This window comes from Chelonoidis abingdonii, unplaced genomic scaffold (genome assembly GCF_003597395.2).
Source record: "Chelonoidis abingdonii isolate Lonesome George unplaced genomic scaffold, CheloAbing_2.0 scaffold0670, whole genome shotgun sequence".
Classification (NCBI taxonomy): Eukaryota; Metazoa; Chordata; order Testudines; family Testudinidae; genus Chelonoidis; species Chelonoidis abingdonii.
The window spans coordinates 1-2,465 of NW_027424931.1; the positions used below are offsets into that span (position 1 = coordinate 1).

Below are 2,465 nucleotides of genomic sequence, written 5' to 3' on the forward strand. Positions count from 1 at the left end.
GGGGCACCTGGCATTGGCCACTGTCGGAAGACAGGATACTGGGCTAGATGGACTTTTTGTCTGACCCAGTATGACAGTTCTTATGTTCTATAGCTCCCACTCCAGCTTTACAGCTGACCATTGATAGCTACTTTGAGTATAGATTTTCAATCAGCTGTGCACCCAGCTTATAGTAATTTCATCGAGCCCAAATTTTCCTAGATTGCTTATGAGAATGTGATGTGTCAAAAGCCTTGCTAAAAATCTAAATATATCACATCTACAGCTTCTCCCATATCCACAAAGCCAGTTATCCTCCCAAGGAAGGATATTAGGTTGGGGTTTGGCGTGATGTATTCTTGTTAAATCCATGCTTATTACTTATTACCCTACTATCCTCCAGGCGCTTACAAATTGATTGCTTAATAACTGCTATTTTAACCCAAGTGAGCTACCCCAAGTGAAGAACTCACCTATTTTTACAGTGTAGGCACATTCTTAGGCAAAATCCTCCTCAGCAAAAAAGGGACATACAAATGATTCAAAAGCTTTACATTCTTAATATTTAAACGCGGTGCATGGCATACGACATGTACATGGTATTGAAAAGACCTGCATCCTTAATGCATTTCACAGAAGTACTTCTTTTTAAAACTTTGGGGTATTGAAAAAAAAAAAATCACATGCAGGTCACCTTACGTGAACAAAAACAAGCCTAACCCCTAACTTAAAAACTAAAATGGCCCAAGATTTTGAACTTTTTCTATAATTAACGAGAATGCTAAACCCCACTATTTTACAAATATCTAATAGGGAATGTTAAAGAAAATACAAATAGTGTTTGAGAAGAGAAGACTTTACAATGACTGAGAAATTGCACAGAGACTACACTGAAAAGTCCAAACTCTTTTTTATTTGATCTTGTTGTATTAGATTTCGAAGGAGCTAAATGTATCTATCCAGCACCTTCCAAAAAAGGTATCTTACCTTATCCCAGCCCCAGAATTTAGATCGAGGCTCAGGGTACTGTAGTATATCCAAGGCAGTCTCTTTAATGATGATCGGATTTAAAATACGAAACTGTTTTGGTGCTACAGGAATTTTCTCAGCCACCTGCTTCCAAAAAAATAGTCGCACCCATAGTGGCTAAAGAGGCAAAAAAAGCCATTAATTAAACACAGGGAAATAAATATTTTGACATGGCAAATTGATACTGGGGCACAGCACGTAACTCAATACTATTAATACATAAGATTGTCCAAATCTCATCAGAAATTATTTATGGCACAGGCTTACTAGGACGTTGATGTATAATTCCCAAATGCCTGACTTCTTTTAACCAAATAATATGTAAGTTGAGAGAAAGAGAAAATGCAATTTTTTATCTGTTTAGTTCATTTACTTTGAACATGAGACTGCACTTTCGTGGACAGTCACTCACCCATCCATCCACCCACCCCTCTTGCCTCTATTTGGGCTTTCCCACAGCAACACAGTAGAGAAAGCATTTGAAAAGAGAGGAAAAACTTGATCAAAATTCCGCAACAGTTGGCTGAGTGACTTGCAAACAGGTATAGGACCTGAAACTATTTTACTCACATTTTCCAATTAACTGTATTTCTAGCTGATAGTGTACATTTAACTACAAGTGTTGTAGGATGGAAGGAGAGAAGAACAATGAGACTCAGCGAGCCCGATTCTGATCCCATGCCAGAATGTTAAAGAAGTCAATGGAGATGCACTGGTGCTAAACTGGTGAAAGATCAGAATCAGGCTCATTTTACGTTTCTCTCCATAAACTGTGTCATAGTGAGCAAATAAGAAAAGTGATGCAAGAAGAGGGTGCCATTTCTGTACACTGGGTACATTCTTTCCCAAAAAATCCCTATGAAAAATACTTGTTATATCTATTTCTATAATATGACTTCTCTTCTGATATTACAAAAATAGAGACTTTTCATTATTAGAATAGTGTGACAAAGTTCCTCCTCTACCTTGGTGGGTCCTGCGCTTATTGGCGGATTTTTTCACCTCGGTGATCTTCCCCTCTTACGGAACCCACAGTTTGGGTCAGCTCCTCCTGTGTCTGATCAGGAGTTGGGAGGTTTGGGGGAACCCGGGCCCGCCCTCTACTCTGGGTTTCAGCCCAGGGCCCTGTGGATCGCAGCTGTCTATAGTGCCTCTTGTAACAGCTGCATGACAGCTACAACTCCCTGGGCTACTTCCCCATGGCTTCCTCCAAACACCTTCTTTATCCTTTCCACAGGACCTTCCTCCTGGTGTCTGATAACGCTTGTCCTCCTCCGTCCTCCAGCAGTACACTCTCTCACTCTCAGCTCCTTGCCTTCTTGCTCCCAGCTCCTCACACACGCTCCTTCTCCTCTGGCTCCTCCCTGCCTGACTGGAGTGAGCTCCTTTTTAAACCCAGGTGCCCTGATTAGCCTGCCTTGATTGGCTGCAGGTGTTCTAATTAAAGTAGCTATCTC

The 2,465-nt window shown here is 41.0% G+C and overlaps 1 protein-coding gene across 1 annotated transcript in view; it reads right to left on the reverse strand.

Annotated features, from left to right (window-relative positions):
- Window positions 1-966: 966 nt before the first annotated feature.
- The window catches only part of LOC116832970 (lactosylceramide alpha-2,3-sialyltransferase-like), a gene marked incomplete at its 3' end in the record, with an annotated part of 5,065 nt that continues 3,566 nt past the window's right edge, over window positions 967-2,465 (reverse strand). The window contains exon 2 of the mRNA XM_032794132.1: window positions 967-1,125. Coding sequence (XP_032650023.1) covers window positions 967-1,125 — 159 coding nt within the window. The remainder of the gene's footprint in view (window positions 1,126-2,465) is intronic.